This window comes from Armigeres subalbatus, chromosome 3 (assembly GCF_024139115.2).
Source record: "Armigeres subalbatus isolate Guangzhou_Male chromosome 3, GZ_Asu_2, whole genome shotgun sequence".
In the NCBI taxonomy this organism is placed as follows: Eukaryota; Metazoa; Arthropoda; class Insecta; order Diptera; family Culicidae; genus Armigeres; species Armigeres subalbatus.
Window position 1 is genome coordinate 306,583,339 of NC_085141.1, and position 18,580 is coordinate 306,601,918.

At 39.4% G+C, this 18,580-nt stretch overlaps 2 protein-coding genes across 12 annotated transcripts in view; both read left to right on the forward strand.

The window, feature by feature from the left end:
• Positions 1-703, forward strand: part of LOC134225132 (protein enabled) — a 185,427-nt gene extending 184,724 nt beyond the window's left edge. For 2 of the 3 annotated variants that reach the window (XM_062704945.1, XM_062704946.1), the window contains exon 12: positions 565-703. In XM_062704945.1, the coding sequence (XP_062560929.1) occupies positions 565-664 (100 nt within the window). In that variant the 3' untranslated portion in view covers positions 665-703. The remainder of the gene's footprint in view (positions 1-564) is intronic. The other variant, XM_062704948.1, reaches the window with a different exon arrangement.
• LOC134225131 (uncharacterized) overlaps positions 1-18,580 on the forward strand; it is a 105,370-nt gene that overhangs the window by 58,993 nt on the left and 27,797 nt on the right. For 6 of the 9 annotated variants that reach the window (XM_062704942.1, XM_062704943.1, XM_062704940.1 and 3 more), the window contains exons 2-10: positions 1,016-1,296; positions 15,967-16,191; positions 16,262-16,384; positions 16,449-16,727; positions 16,792-16,998; positions 17,062-17,169; positions 17,241-17,344; positions 17,488-17,546; positions 18,297-18,439. In XM_062704942.1, coding sequence (XP_062560926.1) covers positions 1,033-1,296; positions 15,967-16,191; positions 16,262-16,384; positions 16,449-16,727; positions 16,792-16,998; positions 17,062-17,169; positions 17,241-17,344; positions 17,488-17,546; positions 18,297-18,439 — 1,512 coding nt within the window. In that variant the 5' untranslated portion in view covers positions 1,016-1,032. Of the gene's footprint in view, positions 1-738; positions 1,297-15,966; positions 16,192-16,261; positions 16,385-16,448; positions 16,728-16,791; positions 16,999-17,061; positions 17,170-17,240; positions 17,345-17,487; positions 17,547-18,296; positions 18,440-18,580 lie in introns of those variants that run through there. The other 3 variants (XM_062704935.1, XM_062704944.1, XM_062704936.1) reach the window with 2 other exon arrangements.

Genomic DNA, 18,580 nt, shown 5'->3' on the forward strand with positions numbered 1-18,580 from the left:
TAGCTCTTTTTGAAAAAATCCTCGTAATCGTAAAAATCTTATCTATATGGGAGCTCTAAACTAAGGAAATTGGCGCTGCTTATCCAAATTATTCCTTTTCGGTACTCAAATTGAATGAGTTTGATCTAACCGTGTCAGAAGTATGAGTCTGAGAATGTATTTTTTAAATCTGTGTTTTGTAAGATGTGCTTTTACTAGACTGTATGTATTTGAATATTTTCAATGAACTGTAGCGAGCACTGTTGTGTCTGCTTGACGGAATCACGTCATGTAAAAAACATTGTGAATGAGTAATCCACTGACTGAATGACTGACCCATTTCATTGATTATGTGTTGCATTAGAATGAGGGTAGTGTGATGAAACCGCAAAACTGTAGCTTATTTAGTCCGGTAGATGAGGTACACGCTGCGCGATTAAAGCCGATTTTATGTCTGCTCCCGGTGTGTTTGTTTATAGTTTTCGAAAATAAACAGCAATTCTATTTCTGACCGTTTGGCTAATGAACATCCCATTCCGTACTCGAATGTGTTTTTTCTTCTGGTTCCCCGCCCGCATTTGCTAGAGATCACCGCGAGTCGAAAGTATGCGCGCCACAATCCATCGTCATGAATGATCATCTGAACATGCTGAATCCAGTCGCGCTTGAGTTCCACGTCCAGTGAGAAGGAAGTCCGTTTGCGCTTCCTCTAACGCTTCTACACTAAGTTAGAAAGTCCTTCCTGTACGAACATAGTTGCATATAGGACGCTACTTAATTAGACTAAATAAAACCACCCCAACGCAAATCTAAATCAAGAGAAACCTCATTGATCATTTATCACCTCAGAAGCGAGCACGGCGGCAGATGTCGTCATCATTGTCGTCGTCGTCCTTCTGCTAGTTAAACTTTTACCAAAAAACCACCAACCACTACCAAAAAAAAACCTCAACCACAACTACTACCACCACCACCAACATCACCATGGCCGAAGATTTGGCTGACCAAATTGATGATTATATCTGTGTTTTTGAAGGAGCCGGTGATCTAACGATGGACACATTCGTCATGTTACTATTCGCGTTGATCGTCGTAGTGATTGCGCTAGTTTTCCTCTCGAAGCTCCTGTACGATAAGTATGTGAAGAAGGGTTCCGTCTCAGCCGATGGGGCACCAGCTACAACAACGCCGGCAGCGAGCGCCACAGCCGCGGTGCTGGTGGCCTCCGTCGGTGGGCCCCTGCTGCCCGGTGGGCTCGCCGCCTCGCGGGAAGGTTCTCGCCTGTCCGAACCGAAGGAGCTGCTTGCATCGAAAAAGGTGAGTGGAATATGTATCACGTTTCTTTCATTTACTTTATGTACACAATTCAAGTAGATGATAAATTTGCTAGTGGTTAGAAATATAGTGAACAGGCTTGTTGAGTTGTTGTTGGAACAGTTATGGAACAAATTTCAAGTTATAATTTTTTCAAATGGATTCATTTTTTATTCTACTATGCAAGTGGCACATCCATCCATTATTTTTTTGGGTAAGTGATTCACATACGAAAGCTAAAATTTTGCATACTTACTATGATTTGCATACTTACAAACATATACAAAAAATAAGGTGGATTGTGCTAAAATGATCTATTTGTAACGATTTTAATGATTATTTTTAACTCATCCAACTATTAACAAACTTATGAAGAAAATCCTACATTGTTTAATAAACCATTTTATCAATAATGTTTATTTTTGCATTTCAATGAAATGGTGTTGTACCGTTAAGAGGACATTACGCTACGCATGTTAGCTGGGATTTCTTAGGGAACAATGTACCATGCGTCCGCTTTCCCATTTTTAGTGTGAACAAAGAATAATACATCGCGCTAGTTTGGTCCAGTGATATATAGCTACACACAATGGATTTTTTGGCAACCATTCATTCTGGAAAATAGTGGATGCAATCAATAGTAAAAGTCTTCTGTGGCCTCCAAATGTCCCAAAAACAGTCCCCCGGAAGATCCGGAACATTCGTAAAAGTGGCCAATTCCAAAAGTTTATCTCAGAGCTTCGCGATTTTTTCGTAATCATTCATTCTGGCAAATTGTGGGTGCAATCAATAGTAAATGTCTTCTGTGACCTCCAAATGCCCCAGAAATGGTTCTCCGGAACATCCGTAAGATGGCCAATTCCAAAAGTTCATCACAGAGCTTCGAGATTTTTCATTCTGGCAAATTGTGGGTGCAATAAGCCTTCTGCGACCTACAAATGGCCCAGAAACGGTCCCCCGGAAGATCTGGATCATGATCGCCGATACCACAAATTAATTCCAGAGCATAGCTATTTTATTCGTAACCATCCACATGGGCAAATTGTGTACGCAATAAGTTATTTAAGTCTTCTGAGATGACCACAAACGGCCTCCGGGAAATCCGAAACATCCGTAAATGTGACCAATTCCAAAAGTTCATCTCAAAGCAAATTTTCAAAACTGTTTATATCAACGAATTGATTATGCAATCATTAGCGAAAGTCTATTGTGACCCGAAATGACCACAATACGGACCGAAATATCCGTAAAATAGGTTAATCCTAAAAGTTGATCCCAGAGCTGAACATTTTTGTTAGCATTCATGTAGTAATGGTATATTATATGTGGAGTAAATAGTGAAAGTCCTCTGTGACCTATACCAAAAGTTAATCACATTCGATTTTTTAGAAAACATTGTCAACGGCTCCGGTTCTCCGGGAAATTTAGGACATCCGCAAAAAATATTTATTCCTGAAGTTTATACCAGAACTCTACATTTTATTTCAAAACATCCTTGGCGGGGAAGTGATTGTGCAATCAATAGTTGAAATTTTCTATGACGTCTCCTCCGGGAGATCAGGAATATCAGTGAAAATGATCAATTCCAAAAGTTCATCCCACAACTTTGCTAATTTTCGCTTTCATTCATATGGGTGAATTATGTATGCAATCAATATCGAAAATCCTCCGTGATATGCAATGATAATAATAAAAATCGAGTCAAGTACGAGACATTGAAGACGGCCTTAATGTTAAAGTCGAAAACGTATCTGTCAAAGGTACAATCAAGTGGTGGAACTGAATGGAATTGTACAAACTCGTCTGATGACAAGTAAAGACATTCCACTGATAGCTCAAAATAATTTTCTTCATTTTTCATTTCATTTATTTAGTTAACATCTAAACAGATAACACTGAATCAACAATTTGACGCCACAATGCACGGTTCGAGGCCGCATCTCTCCATCCTCGGATACGCCCCACGCTCGCCAAGTCGTTCTGCACCTGGTCTGCCCATCTCGCTCGCTGCGCTCCACGCCGTCTCGTACCTGCCGGATCGGAAGCGAACACCATCTTTGCAGGGTTGCTGTCCGGCATTCTTGCAACATGTCCTGCCCATCATACCCTTCCGGCTTTAGCTACCTTCTGGATACTGGGTTCGCCGTAGAGTTGGGCGAGCTCATGGTTCATTCTTCGCCGCCACACACCGTCTTCTTGCACACCGCCAAAGATGGTCCTAAGCACCCGTCTCTCGAATACTCCGAGTGCTTGCAAGTCCTCCTCGAGCATTGTCCATGTTTCATGTCCGTAGAGGACAACCGGTCTTATTAACATCTTGTACATGACACATTTGGTGCGGTGGCGAATCTTTTTCGACCGCAGTTTCTTCTGGAGCCCGTAGTAGGCCCGACTTCCACAGATGATGCGCCTTCGTATTTCACGACTAACGTTGTTGTCAGCCGTTAGCAAGGATCCGAGGTAGACGAATTCCTCGACCACCTCGAAGGTATCCCCGTCTATCGTAACACTGCTTCCCAGGCGGGCCCTGTCGCGCTCGGTTCCGCCCACAAGCATGTACTTTGTCTTTGACGCATTCACCACCAGTCCAACTTTTGTTGCTTCACGTTTCAGGCGGGTGTACAGTTCTGCCACCTTTGCAAATGTTCGGCCGACAATGTCCATGTCATCCGCGAAGCAAATAAATTGACTGGATCTGTTGAAAATCGTACCCCGGCTGTTACACCCGGCTCTCCGCATAACACCTTCTAGCGCAATGTTGAACAACAGGCACGAAAGTCCATCACCTTGTCTTAGTCCCCGGCGCGATTCGAACGAACTGGAGTGTTCGTCCGAAATCTTCACACAGTTTTGCACACCATCCACCGTTGCTTTGATCAGTCTGGTAAGCTTCCCAGGGAAGCTGTTCTCGTCCATAATTTTCCATAGCTCTACGCGATCTATACTGTCGTATGCCGCCTTGAAATCAACGAACAGATGGTGCGTTGGGACCTGGTATTCACGGCATTTTTGAAGGATTTGCCGTACAGTAAAGATCTGGTCCGTTGTCGAGCGGCCGTCAACGAAGCCGGCTTGATAACTTCCCACAAACTCGTTCACTAATGGTGACAGACGACGGAAGATGATCTGGGATATCACTTTGTAGGCGGCATTAAGGATGGTGATCGCTCGAAAGTTCTCACACTCCAGTTTGTCGCCTTTCTTGTAGATGGGGCATATAACCCCTTCCTTCCACTCCTCCGGTAGCTGTTCGGTTTCCCATATTCAGACTATCAGTTTGTGCAGGCAAGTGGCCAGCTTTTCCGGGCCCATCTTGATGAGCTCAGCTCCGATACCATCCTTACCAGCGGATTTGTTGGTCTTTAGCTGTTGAATGGCATCCTTAACTTCCCTCAAGGTGGGAGCTGGTTGGCTTCCATCGTCCGCTGAACTGACGTAGTCATCTCCTCCGCTGCCTTGACTTTCACTGCCTGTACTCTCAGCGCCATTCAGATGTTCCTCGTAGTGCTGCTTCCACCTTTCGATCACCACACGTTCGTCCGTCAAGATGCTCCCATCCTTATCCCGGCACATTTCGGCTCGCGGCACGAATCCTTTGCGGGATGCGTTGAGCTTCTGGTAGAACTTGCGTGTTTCTTGAGAACGGCACAGCTGTTCCATCTCCTCGCACTCCGCTTCTTCCAGGCGGCGTTTCTTCTCCTGAAAAAGGCGGGTCTGCTGTCTCCGCTTCCGTCTATAACGTTCCACGTTCTGCCGGGTACCTTGCTGCAGCGCGACCGCCCGCGCTGCGTCCTTCTCCTCCAGAATCTGTCTGCACTCTTCGTCGAACCAATCGTTCCGTCGACTTCGACCCATATACCCGACGTTGTTCTCCGCTGCGTCGTTAATGGCTGCTTTGACTGTATTCCAGCAGTCCTCAAGAGGGGCCCCATCGAGCTCACCCTCTTCCGGCAACGCTGCCTCGAGATGCTGCGCGTATGCAGTGGCGACATCAGGTTGCTTCAGTCGCTCTAGGTCGTACCGCGGCGGTCGTCGGTACCGAACATTGTTGATGACGGATAGTTTTGGGCGCAGTTTAACCATCACCAGATAGTGGTCAGAGTCGATGTTAGCGCCACGATATGAGCGATTCCAAGCAACAGCATCAAAATTTAAGAAAATTTTTAATTCATGATTTTCTATTGAGTTGAAACTTTGCACAGTTTTTCAATTTCATCTAAATCGTCATTTTTCGATATCAAATCTTCATATTGAGTCACGACTAACTTTTCAAAAGGGTGTATGTGAAAATGGTTCAAAAATATTTAAAAAGCTGCACAGCAAAAACGGAATGTTCGATTGTTATGATTTTTTCAGCAAAGTTAGACAACTAAATGGTGATTCTTAAGAAAATGTGCACAGTAAAAAAAAATTTTTTGCCTTTAAAAATATCATTTTTGTCACAAAAACTCAAATATCTCAAAACCCTATCTTTTTTCGAACGTAATTTTTTTAGGGAAAACGGTCCATTATATTAGCTATCTACCATAAAAATTTGGTGATGGTAAACTAATAAACAAAAAAGTTATGACATTTCAAACATTTCACAATTTTCACATATAGTAAACAAACAAAATTTCCGTGTAATTTTTTTCGAGAATCGCAGTTTGATGCTGATTTTATTGGTAAGGGCCTTTCGTGAGTTAAACAAGTTGTTTGTATGATATTCCATGTTTATGTATTCATCGATATTATGTATATTATATGTATAAATATTATATGTATAAATAAATAAAAATGAATTAATATTATCCTAAGCATTAAATTAAATGTGGCAGTTACACAATGTTGTTATAGAAACTCCACAGACAAACAGACGTAACACTAGAGAAATTTCCATCGACCATGACTTCAACGACCAATTTGAATTTGATCGATTGCGCGTTTCACAACTAGAGGCGCTAGCGTCGTAATCCTTCGAGTTTGACATTTCACTCCAGCGCCTTCTGGTGACAATGTCATACGAAACATTGTTTCGTGCAACATGCTCGCAAGATGGTGGCAGAGGAGTTGGGCGATGGATTTTTCTGAAAAATGTTCAAACTGTTACGTCTGTTTGTCTGTGGAAACTCTAAGAGTTTTGGGTTTGAATTTTGGTATGGGTTATGATATCATGAAAACAGTTTATTAATACTTATTTTTTATTTATTTTTATTCAAATTTTTTAAAATATCGAACACTTTTGAATTATTATCAGCACAGTTTGAGTATAGTTTTGCTTTAATTTTATTTTCCGACAATGGAATGAAACAGTGAAATTTTTGGGTTCCTTGGATCGTTTTCGCGTTATTAAATTGCTCGCTGAGCTCTGAAGCCTTTATTTCGTACTCTTCAGTAGTAGTAAAACAAAATGATAATTTGGTTAAATCTTTTGTTGTCTACGATTTGCCCAATCAAAAAGTTCTTTCGCAGTTGGAATTTGGGGCTCACGTTCTTTGGCTAAACTTGCTCGGGTGTCGAAGGGCGTTAGTGTTCCTCCAAGAGCATCGCAAGGACCGTTGCCAGGTGATGTAGCAAAAATGCCATTCTGCATCAATTCCGTACATTGATTTAAATTGACATAGGCTCGAAAAATTCTTACGATTTTTGTACTGCGACGCTGCTCCATCAGACATGAAATATATCTTTTTGACTTCTTTATGCTTATCAACGCGTAAAAAGTTAATCATTTTTTCAATGAGCAAGTTTACGGATACTGAATCGTGTCTTAAATCTTCGGAAATTATAATAAAACTTAAGTGTTCAATTTGCGTACTTCCATTAAAATAAATAACGAATGGATGAATTGTAGCTTGTTGTACGTTCCAGTGATGGGACTGCACTTCATCTTGCAATACAAAGCTGTAATTTTCAGAAAAATCACAAATGACTAAAAATTCACCATTTTGTAATGTATTTTTCGTATTTTTAAAAAGCTGGATTGTTCTGTTTTAATGAAATCGTGAGGGATTAAACTTTCTAATTTCAAGCAAAAATATGACACAAACTCATCTACAGGTTTTACAATAGTTTCTATGTCACACCTATCCGTGGTCACCCATTGCTCAAATGATAACTGATCAATATATTTTTCTTCAAACTCAGCGAATAAAGTATTTTCCAATGATGAAGAATCTGGACAATCCGAACAAGATCGTAGATAGCAATTTGATGTTGTATTTTCACACAAAAGACTACCAGTTAACATTTTAATATCCTTTGTTAAATTGATTCTTTTCAAACTATGTAAAATAAGATTAATATTCTCATGGGTTGTGCACACACACACATTATGTGTTCCTGAATTGGAAAGAAGCTTACATTGCCTTGGCCGAAGGCTTGCAAATGAGGAAAAACCTATTTTAATATTATCGTGAATTTCCTTGAAGCGTGTGTACGCTTCTTTCAAAGTCGTCATCATTAATCGTTTTTGGATTGCTTGACGCTTTCCATCTTTTTTTACATAATCTTTTTGACCAGGCATAGCTCGACTTACTTCATCATCTTCAAAATATTGAACTACTATTTCTTTTGTCTCATCTGTTAATGCAGTACTAGACCTAGTATTTTTGGTTGAAAGACAGTTATTCTTCAATTGTTTTGCCTCTTTTACAGTATTTCTATTGGTTTTGAACTCATCAATGGCATCCTGAATAGACCACGAACTTGGCAGCATCGACAAAATCAATAATTTTTCTTTCCTTGTCGTGACTGCATTCGAGAACCTTTCCTTCATATTTATAATTACCTCATCGTAGTCTGTATTTTCCACATCATCAGGTCCTAATTTGAAGAGGTTTCTTCGTACAGCTTCGTTTATTTCACGGTATTTTTTCGTGAGCATTGTCATGGTATGTACCTATCATGCATTTGTTGTTGTTGAAGATACCCGTTTCCTCCCGATCATAAAGTCTATTCTCTAAGAGGTATATTTTTTGCAGGTAAACTATAGACGTACACGTGTATATAAATCTTTGATTTTGCAGCTTTTGTCTTAAAAATAACATTTCTGATATGTTTCTATCAACGTTATTATCAACAGGTTTCAACACTATTAAAAGAATTTTTCGCCAGTCACGTGCAATGAAAATTATGACACTATCAATACTTTTGATCACAACACTGGATCGTGTCTAAGTTTCTTATAGATGCTATGAATAATTAAATCAAAATATCATGAAAACAACTTGTTTAAATCACGTCCCTTCACAATAAAACCTGCATCAAACTGCAATTCTCGAAATAACTTACACAGAAAAAAATTTTTTTTACTAAATGTGAAAATTGTGAAATGTTTGAAATGTCATAACTTTTTTGTTTATTAGTTTACCATCACCAAATTTTTATGGTAGATAGCTAATATAATGGACCGTTTTCCCTAAAAAAATTACGTTCGAAAAAAGATAGGGTTTTGAGATATTTGAGTTTTTGTGACAAAAATGATATTTTTAAAGGCAAAAAAAATTTTTTTTTTACTGTGCGCATTTTCTTAAGAATCACCATTTAGTTGTCTAACTTTGTTGAAAAAATCATAACACCCTTTTGAAAAGTTAGTCGTGACTCAATATGAAGATTTGATATCGAAAAATGACGATTTAGATGAAATTGAAAAACTGTGCAGAGTTTCAAATATTTTCGAAATGGTCGCTCAGGATCGACTGACATGCCCCCGTGGAATGCCTCATATGTCCTGACGTCGATAATGTCGGAGAAGTGCCGTCCATCAATCAAAACGTGGTCGATTTGTGATTCTGTCTGCAGTGGTGATCTCCAGGTGTACCGATACGGGAGGCTGTGTTGGAAGTAGGTGCTACGAATGGCTATATTCTTGGAGGCGGCGAAATCAATTAGTCGTAGGCCGTTTTCGTTCGTCAGCCGGTGAGCGCTGAACTTCCCAATAGTCGGTCTAAACTCCTCCTCTTGGCCAACCTGAGCGTTCAAATCTCCTATGATGATTTTGACGTCGTGGCTTGGGCAGCTGTCGTACTCACGTTCCAGCTGCGCGTAGAATGCGTCCTTATCATCATCAGTGCTTCCGGAGTGTGGGCTATGGACGTTGATTATGCTGAAGTTGAAGAACCGGCCTTTGATCCTCAACCTGCACATTCTTTCATTGATCGACCACCACCCGATCACGCGCCTTTGCATATCGCCCATCACTATGAAAGCTGTTCCCAGCTCGTGTGTGTTGCCGCAGCTCTGGTAGATGGTATGATTACCTCTAAACGTTCGCACCATTGATCCCTTCCAACAAACCTCCTGCAGCGCTACGATGCCGAATCCACGGTCCTTGAGCACATCGGCGAGTATGCGTGTGCTCCCGATAAAGTTGAGAGATTTGCAGTTTAATAATTTTTTTATCAATAATAAAAATTCCTTCGTAAAATCCGGAACATCCGTAAGAGAGGCCAAATCCAACAGTTAGCGTAACAGATCATCATTAGCCAGTGACGGCTGCGTTCCTCCTTGAATTCTTCCGAAGCTTCTCCAGAAGCTCCTCTGGAAGTTCTTCAAGAACTTCCTCCGGAAGTTCGTCCACAAGTTCCTCCGGTAATCCCTTCGGAAGTTCATCAAGTAATCCCTTGGAAAGTTCCTAAAGGCATTCCTCTAGAAGTTCTTCTGAGAGTTCAGAGAGTTGCTCCGCCAATCCCTCCAGAAGTTCATCAAGTAATTCCTCGTGGAGCTGCTCCACCGAACTTCTTCCGAAAATTTCTCCGGGAATTCCTCCAGAAATTCTCAAGAAAGTATAAATCCGGAAGTTCCTCTGTGTTTTCTTTTTGTAATTGTCCACTTTGACGGATGTTCCGGATCTTCCGAAGTACCATTACCGTACAGTACCGAAGACTTTTATTATTAATTGCAAACACAATTCGCCAGGATAGGTGGTTACGAAAAAATCGCGATGCTCTGAGATAAACTTTTGGAATTGACCACTTTTATGAATGCACCAGATCTCCCGAAGGACCGTATCTTAAGCACTTGGAAGTCACCGAAGACTTTCACTTTTAACTTCCAGAATGAAAGGTAGCGAAAAAAACGCTGTGCTGAAGTTTTGGAATTGTCCTTTTTTACGGATGTTCCAGATCTTCCGAAGGATTGTTTCTGGGACATTTGTAGACCACAGAAGACTTTCACTATTGATTGCACTCACAATTCACCAGAATGAATGGTTACCAAAAATCGCGAAGTTCTGGGATGAAATTTTGAAATTAACCACTTTTACAAATGTTCCGGATCTTCCGGAGCACCGTTTCTGGGACATTTGGGGGTCACAGAAGACTTTAACTTTTGATTGCATTGCGGGGCTCTGGGATTAACCTTTGGAATTGGCCATTTTACGGATATTCCGAATTTTCCGGAGGACCGTTTTTGGGACGTTTGGGGGTCACAGAAGACTTTTACTATTGATTGCACCCACAACTTGTCAGAATGAATGGTTACGAAAAAATCGCGAAGCTCTGGGATTATCTTTTAGAATCGGCCATTTTACGGATATTCCGGATCTTCCGGAGGACCGTTTCTTGGACATTTGGGGGTCATAGAAGACTTTTACTATTGATTGTGCCCACAATTTGCCAGACTGAATGGTTATCAAAAAATCGCGAAGCTCTGGGATGAACTTTTAGAATTGTCCATTTTACGGAAGTTCTGGATCTTCCAGAGGGTTTTCCGATAACCGCTAGAGGGATAAATTTCCCCAGAAATGGCATATACAATATGGCAAATACAGTTGGGATCATTAGAGCACATATTTGCAAGCAATTTTACTTTACGAAACTAGAAAATTTGATGCCAAATTAAAAAGCTCAAACAGTGCCTCTTTAGTTCCCCGGGGACTAAAGTGGCCAATTTAGATGAATCCCCTCCTGAGCTTGTTCTAGGAACCTACAGCTTTCGTTTGGTGCCTAAAGATCGAAAATCGGTTGAAATTGAGTTTTTGTGATCGTGATGAAATCTTGGGTCCAAATGGACCCCAATGCACAATGTGTCACTTTTTTTCGGAAAAAGAAAGGAGGATGGAAGAAGAACGAAGGCAGAAAGAAGAAAGAATAAAGACGAAGGAAGAATTAAGAGAAAGAAGGAATAAAAAAGCAGGAAGAACGAAGAAGGAAAAAGTAAGAAGGAAGGGAAGAAGGGAAAAGGAAGTAGAAAGAAAGAAAAAGGAAGAGCGAAAATGAAAGAAGAAAGATGGGAGAGGAAAGAAGGAAGAAAGAAAAAGGAAGTAGGAAGAAAAAGTAAGAAAGATGGAGAGAAAAGAAGAAGGAAGAAAAGAAAGAAAGAAGAAGAAGAAATAAGGAAGAAAAAAAAGAAAATAGAGGTAACAAGGAAGAAGAAAATAGGAAGAAAGAAGAAGGAAAGAGAAGAAGGAAGTAAGAAAGAAAAAGGAAGAGAGAAAAGTAAAAAAGAAGGAAAAAAGAGGGAGAAAGAAGTAGGAATAAAGTGGAAGAATTTGTCACTTTTTGCTTCTGAGCGATTCCACGAACAAGTGGAAAATTTGTCCAGTTTTTATTTTTTGTATTTTTTGATTTGCATGAAACCTTGCATACAAGTTTTTGGGAAGAAAAACACCGTTTTGCATACTTGGTTCGCCATTTTGAATCTAGCCTTACTTATGAGAAGGGCCTATGAAAAATGCACATGATATCTTCAAAAAATTGTATTCGAAAACGATTTGTCCGATCGGTTTGGTGTCTTCGGCGAAGTTTTAGACAATTGTTGGTGCTATATGGAGAAAATATGCACGGTAAAAAAAGTTTGGTTTTTGTGTTTTGAACTATAGATTTTCCCCTAAAAGTTACATGTCAATATTTTTTTAATTATCCGTATGTTATAGCTGACTGAAAATGCTATCTAGTGCACAGTGGGTTGTTCTGAAGAAAAATAGGTTAAAATATTTTTTTTTAAATAACGGTTTTCAAAAAAGCTATTAAGAAAAGTCAAAACAGTTTGTCACCCTAATTTTATGAAAGTACATCAAATTTGCAAGCAAAAAGTACTTCGGTAACATTTTTCTAAGATGCACCGTTTAGAAGATATTGCTGATTTAATATTGATTTTTTTGATAACCTAATAAGTTTTGGCCCTTTTCGAATGTACTCCGTGCTTCTCCAGTTTCAAAAGTATTTTTTTCGGATAGATTGGAAAATTTTGAGTTAAAATGACACTGACAGCTTAAAGATTTGAGTGAAATTTGAGTGAAAGTATTTTGAAAAACAAGTTACAAAATCCCACTATCAGGAACAATGATTTCTTCCAGTGATTTTTGGTGTATTGTGTTGAAAATGTGCATTCAACTCTTGCATATCGCCTAACAGTTTAATCCATTTAAACTGGATGTGTTTATACTGTGCATATTTTCTCTCTATTGCCGAACATCGCCACAGACATCAAACCGTTGAGACAACCCGATTTCGAGATACACCTTTTTGAGAACTGCAAATGCAAGCTCCTCAATTAGCAAGATTCAAAAGAGCGAATTAAGCTTATTTTTCAGGGATGGTGATTGTGCGCAATAAAAAATAACATTATATGTTGGATAGCATCAGTCACATTTGCCGTCAGAAATTGTATCTCGTTTTATTGTCTTAGTCGATTCTTTGGCTTATTTAAGGTCAACTTTCCCAAAGAACCCATATTTTTTAAGCCTCTAACTATTTAAAAAATCGAAAAAAAAAACCGAAAAAGTGCTGCACGTGTGAACCGGCCTGAAAAATTCACCCGTGATCGTTCAAAGTTGGGCAAATGTTAGGCCAATCTTGAAAAACAGCACTTTTTCGATTTTTTGTTAAACAAATAATTTCATAGTTTTCATGTATCAATTATTTTTGAGCTGACGGATATATATCCTAGTGAAAAAAATTGAGTTTTGTTCATGAAACTTTCAACCATAGCTGTAAAACAAAAAAAAAAAGAAAAAGATTCTAACAAATGTTCGACCAATCAAGAACAGACTTGTTTATTGTTATTTTGTTTATCTAAAATGACGTTTATCTGTTTTATTAAAAAAAAAAACTACGAATGAAATCTACTAAAGAAAAATAGGTCTTTCTTATTTTTTCTTTCTTTTTTTCTTCTTTTTTTCTTCCTTTTTTCTTTCTCTTATCTTCAGTTTCCTTTTTTCCTCCTCTTTCTTCCTTCTGCTTTCTCTTTTAGCCTTCTTCTTCGTCCTTTTTCGTACTTAATTCTTCTACATTCTTTCCTTACATCCTCCACTCTTTTTCCTTCCTTTTTCTTCTTCCATCTTTCTTGCTTCTTCTTCTTTTCGTCTTCCTTTTTTCTTCTTCCTTTCGTCTTCCTTTTTTCTGCATTCTCCTTTCTTCATCCATCTTCCTTTTGATTTTTCTTCATTTTTTTGTTTTCTTATTTTTTAGTTCTTTCTGCCTTTTTTTTTCTTCTTTCTTGCTTCACCCATCTTCCTTCCTCCTTTCTTCTTCAATTTTCCTTCTTTTTTCTTCCTTTTCCTTTTTTATTTTGCGACTTCCTTCTTCCTCCTTGTGTCTTTCTTCGACATTTTTCCTTCTTTCTTCTTTTATTATATCTCCTTCTTCTTTCTCGATTCTCACTTGGCACTTCTTGTTACTCGCTTGACGCACTTAAGATAACAAATTTCAAACGGTATTCGGTTAAATGACCCTTTCGGCCAAATGGAATTCGGACAAATGACCCTGATTTAAAATAACTTCTGAGAAGTTTAATAATGGAATCAAGAATTGTTGCCAGAGTTAATTAAAAATCCTTAAATCTTTGACTGAATTCTCTACCTACCAAAATCCTTCAATAAAATCCTTTGCCGAATTTTTCAAACTGGACTAAATTTAAAATCCTAGACAAGATTCTACCGAAATCTTTGACCGGATTCTTAAAAACTATTAGCAGTCTTCTTCTAAAACCCGTGACTGTTTTCTTGACAAGATTCTTTCTAAAACTGCAATAAAGCATATTCACAGTTCAATACAAAGTGTTTCTAAAATTGTAAAATTAGTATTGTATTTTGTATTCTAAATCCTCAATCTTATTTCAAAATTATGGGTATACTCGGAGTATAAGTACGATAGGTATAATGGACGTTAAGCATAAGTACGTTAGATATAATGGACGTTTGGCAGAACGGACGTTAGTCATAATGTACGTTAGGCATGAAATACACGAAAGAACAGCCTATGATATAAATAAACCATTATGCCTAACGTCCGTTCTGCCTAAGGTCCATTATGCCAAATGTCACGAACCCGTTTCTAACAACTTCTTTCTGAAAGACTGTTCGAAAAACCCTGACAGTGATTTTTTTTTCGAAATAGTTTCTACGATTCATTAATAATCCAAACCCATTGCAAGTGTTTTTTTTTCACATGATTTAAAAAAAAAACTTCCCCTAATTTTCTATTTTTTGAAAATATTTTTCCGAAGATTTATTTAAAATTTATAGCTGAATTCTTTTTCAATGACCAAATTGTTGCATCCATTCGACAAGTTGAATACATTTCGTCAAAATACTTAAAGGAATTCTCTAAAATTCCTTAAAATTGTGGGTTAAAGTCTTCACATGAACATAAGGAGGGTGAAACGCCTGTCATCCGCGGTACAATGGCACTCTATCCAACATCGTTTTTGATACTTCTGTTTTTGTTACCCAGTTTCTGGGTGGTATACCCGAATTCAGCTGCTCATTTTGGGTGATTGGTTCGTACGCAGTTAGTGCTAATTATCGGCAATTAACTTTTCCTGGCGAAAACTTTCAATTATTTGAGGTATATCGAGCCTGTGTTCGTATGGATTTTTTATGTCGAAAATAGCCCGTCGATACTTCCAAAGTTATGTTATCATGCATTAAACGAAATTAAAACAAAACATTGTACGTCATATTGAATGAATGGTGGGTAGGCGTATTAGCCTTTTCCCATATTTGCTGAATTTCCTATTCATATGGAACAAATATGCGATTGTGGGCTGTATAGGATTATGAATTTGTTGAAAAGATTAAATTTTACAAAATCTTCTTTATCCATTTTTTATAATTCTCTTTAGCATACTACTATATAATATTGTAATAATTCATACATATAGGAATGTTTTTGGGTATTCTTGACAGGATAATAATTAATATGTATAGTAATTTCATGTTTTATCATGGATTTGTATAACTCATGTGTTCAAAGCTGTTTCTTCTCGTCGGCCCTAATTTGAAAGCATTTTTTATTCTAAACGGAAATAAAGTATATACCATAATCCTTTATCCGTAATTTTAGCCAAGTTTATGCGTAATTTTGTGTTCAAATTTTATTTCGACATCTTCCGTAAAATTTTTCTTCAATTTAGAATTAGGCCATTTTGAGATATTGACGTTTCAAAACTTTCAAAACACTCATTTTTTTATCTCTTTAAATCCATTGCAAATCGCTCAAACTAACAATAAGTAGAATTATTTAAATATTTGATGAAATATTTCTTTTAAAAACATTTCTAGTTCAAGAGATAAGCCAGCCACGGGCTGAAAATATCTTTATTAAAGAAGAAAAAAAAGTCTAACGGAATTCGTGTTCCTTGAGGTTTTTGTAAAGATATCAATTCTGAACAGAAAGCTATCAATTATAATATAGTCTAAAATTACCATTCTCATGCAATTCTTCTTTCTTTTTACTCTTTCCAATTACACAGGAAGCTCTCCTTGCCCAGGCAAGGAATGGCACCCTGGGTGGTGGCGCCCGAGTTGGTGGCGGCTTTGGCGGCGGCGGCGGCCCGAAAGGCGGATTCGGAGGTGGTGGCGGCGGCGGCGGCTCTGCTATCGTCCGGAAGCGTATCTCCCGCAAGAGTCCTGGTCCCGAGCTGACACAGAAGAAGCGCACCGTATTGCCCCCGTCCAACATCAACGGATCGGATATGGTAGGAGTTGGATTTGACCATTTTGGTTGAAAAAAATAGTGACTAATAGTGGAAAATTGTGTCTTTTCAGCAATCAGTTCAATGGGCCATCCATTTGTTCCGGTGGCTCTACTCTGATCTGGTCGTTGTGAACAAGCTGCTACAGGACTGGGTTGGAACCGTCAATACCTCTCTTTTGTCCTATGTTGAACAGGTAAAGTTGCTGCATGTTTCGATAAGACCAAAAATCTGACCTAATTATATTGTTTTCGTTGCAGCACGAAATGATCGTAGAAGTGGTTCGAGTCCTGCCGGAGAGTCTTCCGCCGAACATGTCCAGCATTCTTTGCGAACCAGCCGAGCAGCCTAATGAAGTGGAGCTTCTATTCGACCTCGAGACCACCCCAGTCCTGCAGATCAAAGCCTTCAGATCGACCAATCAGAAGACGGAAGTGTCGCACTACAAGGCGACCGTGTCCCGATTGAAGACCCGCATGAGTATTATCATTAACTACTTTGCACTCAAGGGTGAAATGAAGGTGGAGGGATTCCCCGATGTGAGTATTATCGTGAAGTTGAATTTTATTGACCAGTTGATTGAAAAAGGGGATCCTCTTACAGATCAAAATCCACCTGAACAGTATCGGTCCGTTGAAGACGGCCAACGCACAAGACGAAAAAAAGCAAAGCGATCTTATCATTGAACTGCTCACGTCATCCATTCGGGACGTTGTATATCCGATCGATTTCTCCATTTACTCGACCTGTCCGCGACTGATGGGCGAGGAACCGGAAGAAATGCTTCCACTCGATTACTCAGGTTATGGGGTAAGTTAACTGTACTGGCGTGTTGTCAATCGTTGCTTATTAACATTCACCTAATCATTACAGCAATACGACACTTACCGTTCGTATCAAGAAGATGGATTTAGCACTAGTTTATCAACATCACCAAAGAAACTTCTAGTCAAGGTTGTCAAAGCCGAAGGTCTTCTGCAGGTAAGTCCAAATCGAGATACATACTCTTCAAAAATGAAACCCAAATGTGATCATCATCTTATCAATTTTAGTGCTCTCAACCATATTGTGTCGTTGAAATGGATGAGCCAGCTCAAAAGCACCAGTCAGCCGGGAAAATGGGACCAAGCCCCTTCTGGGACGAAACCTTCCTTTTGTAAGTATGAACAACTCACAGCCCGAAGGCGCATGTATTGCATTCCATCAACTGTGTCCAGTCGTTCGCCCCCTGAATCATTGTCTATGTCTGTATTTCTCATCACTATGTTTATTTCTCTTCTATCCGATTTTCTTTCGTAGTGATTTGTCGAACCATTCTACTGAACTTCTGTTCGAAGTGTATGACTCTGTAGCAGTAGGTAATGATGACAATGTTCTCGCTGTCGTTGCTAGTGCAAATACTGATGAAATTGTTGTTGCTAATGGAAATGTTGATTGTGATAGACCTGCCACGGTAGAATTAGTAACGGCAGTCGACGATAACCCTTCCAAGGCTGAGGGCGCATCGCCGTCTGCTGCCCCAGTAGCCGTAGTTGATGAGAGTGTCGATAAGATTAACGAACTGCATGGCGATAACAATACCCCTAATACCGGCAGCTCTAATGATGAGTTTAAGCCTGACCTTAACCCTTCTCCTAACCCAATAACAACGACCGCTGCGACGGAGCCTGCGACACCTGCCACGGCGACGACTGAGTCATTCGCCCCAACAACGGAGAACGATACCTCCGAGAGCGCCGTCGTTGAAAGTCAAGGCAAAAACGCATCTGTTGATGATATTGAAAGTGATATTGCTCCGGTGGTCGATGATGTTGATAGTGCCATAGATGCCAAAAATGGTCGCAAAAAGCGTGGCGTTTGTGAGTGAACTGTATTTTTTTGCAGCACAGCATGAGGCAGCATTAACACGCTAACATTAACAATCACGCGCTTAACTGCACTAATTGCATGGCATTTAGAAAATTTTGTATCTTCTACTCATACAAAGAGTATTTAGATTTGCCTCATTTGGTCGTAAATTTGCATTATACCCAACAAGATGATAAAACTACTTTACTTGACTCACCTCGATATTCAAACAGTATTAACCCATGACTTGTAATCAACAGCCGCCGGCGGTTTCCAGAAATTCCTGGGCCTGGGATTAGTCGGTATCGATGAGCTCGCAAACGGACCGGCATCGACGCAAATTCTGGAACTGCAGCCCCGGCCATATGAGACGGAAAGGATCACTGGTACCCTGACGGTTGAGGTAGATATTTCTTCAAAGTTTATGTTCTTATGTTAAGGTACAGTGGGGCAAGTGGGTATATGGGGTTAGTGAAAAAGCGCAAATATTTCAAGGATAAAGCATAGAATTAATCCAATTCACTTCACATTAATGCGTTAATTC